A 1687-nucleotide genomic window follows, 5' to 3' on the forward strand; every position below is an offset into this window, starting at 1 on the left:
TTATCTTTATCATTGGCGTCAATGTCCTCCACTGGACACATGGCTTTAGAGAAAGCTTCTGGTTTGTCTTCACTGATGTCCATAGGATCAACAGTCACTATTGGTTCTGTTGGCATCTTTAAAGATGGTATTAATTCCACAACAACTGGCTCCTTATCCTACAATAAGCAAATTGAAAACCTGGATAAAAATTACATCCAATCCAAACTAGAGTTTCTATAATCGATTCTAGAAATCAAAGTATCGAAGAAATCTTATTGTTTTAATCCTTCAGATATAAATTGTGCTCTTATCAAAACTCATATGCATCAATTCAAATATGATCGTGACCTACATTTCTACACAGTAAATTTCTCTAAAGAGTTTACAAGCAGCAGCACTGAGGAATCAGATTAAAGTTTGACAGAGCTTCTGAATTTCACAGCTGAATTAAATTGCTTATTGGAGAATACATTACCTGGATAGTTTCCAATTCTTGCTCTTTCTTGACAAATTTAGATTTCTGTAAAATTTCCTTTTTGATGATACCAGATTTCTTCGTAGGGTCAATCGTCATATTGGACACTTTGTTGCCGATATCTCCCAGGGCAGCACGGTTCGTTCTGGTTGGAAATCCTTTCGTGGACATTGTATCTTTTTTAACATTAATATTTTGGCTAGCAATGTTTGCCTGAAAAAAAAAATTAACTTTCAGATTAAGGACAATTGGCAAAAACAATCTAGCTCTCAAACTAAGAACAGAACAAATTAACATTTGTGTTTATATTTTTTTAAGGTAGGAAAGCTCAGAATCCGAACTATACAACTCACAAGTAATTTGGTGATGTCCATTTTAATGGTTGAAAAAAAAAATAACTGTCCTATTCTGGTATGTGAATGAAATATCCAAATCCAGCCATGGAGTATAATCCTAAACACTGGTAAATACACCCACTATGGTCAACATAAGCCAAGGTTAATCTCTTTAACTAGCCCTAATCTATTGATAAATATTGATTCAATAATCACTGTTAGGTAATCATTTGACCGGTACAGGATTAGGTATTCCAATATCTAATAATAACAGTTTGCCACTTTTACTAAAATTTATGACACCAGCACCCCAGTATAGTAGGATACCAGAATTACCTCAGGATTACAAATCAGAGGCAGATCCTAGCCCTAGGAACTAGGCCTAGCCATAGACTAAAATATCATTTATGCCCCAACTTGAAATTCTTGGCCCAGGCAACTGGACAACACCAATACAATAGCATTTCCCTTTTCCTGTCTGTACTTGCTTGACCATGTAACAATGGTTGACCCATTCACATTCAGCTATGAATAAGCCATAATAATTTTGCCTTTCATTTCAGACTGAGTTTGGGGTGAAAAGCTGCCTTCAAATCAAATTTCCAAGCCATTCACAAAAACTAAGAACAATTTTCTATGTTCACAACGCTTAAATTTGACCTGATTGCGTTTGTATTGGCGACGGCTTGGCTTTCATTACTTTCCGATTCCCCACCCCACCTTTTTTTTCACTTGAAAAATGAATGAAAAAGGTCCAAAATCGCTGAAAATCAACTTGCAAAGAAGAAAATAACGTTACCGATGAAGATCTTGTGGTAATTGAAGTCATTTTGATTCTGAATATACAAGGACTGGAATATTGTTACAATTTTTTTGCTGAGTTTCTACACCTTCA

General features: G+C 35.2%; 1 protein-coding gene across 1 annotated transcript; it reads right to left on the minus strand.

The window, feature by feature from the left end:
* Positions 1-32: 32 nt before the first annotated feature.
* On the minus strand, positions 33-831 carry LOTGIDRAFT_176443 (hypothetical protein; the record flags this gene model as incomplete). The annotated part of the gene is made up of 3 exons (XM_009049423.1): positions 33-158; positions 458-670; positions 811-831. Coding segments are annotated over 3 exons (360 nt in total), but the record flags the coding sequence as incomplete, so codon positions are not given.
* Positions 832-1687: the final 856 nt, after the last annotated feature.

This window comes from Lottia gigantea, assembly GCF_000327385.1.
Source record: "Lottia gigantea unplaced genomic scaffold LOTGIsca_1355, whole genome shotgun sequence".
Classification (NCBI taxonomy): Eukaryota; Metazoa; Mollusca; class Gastropoda; family Lottiidae; genus Lottia; species Lottia gigantea.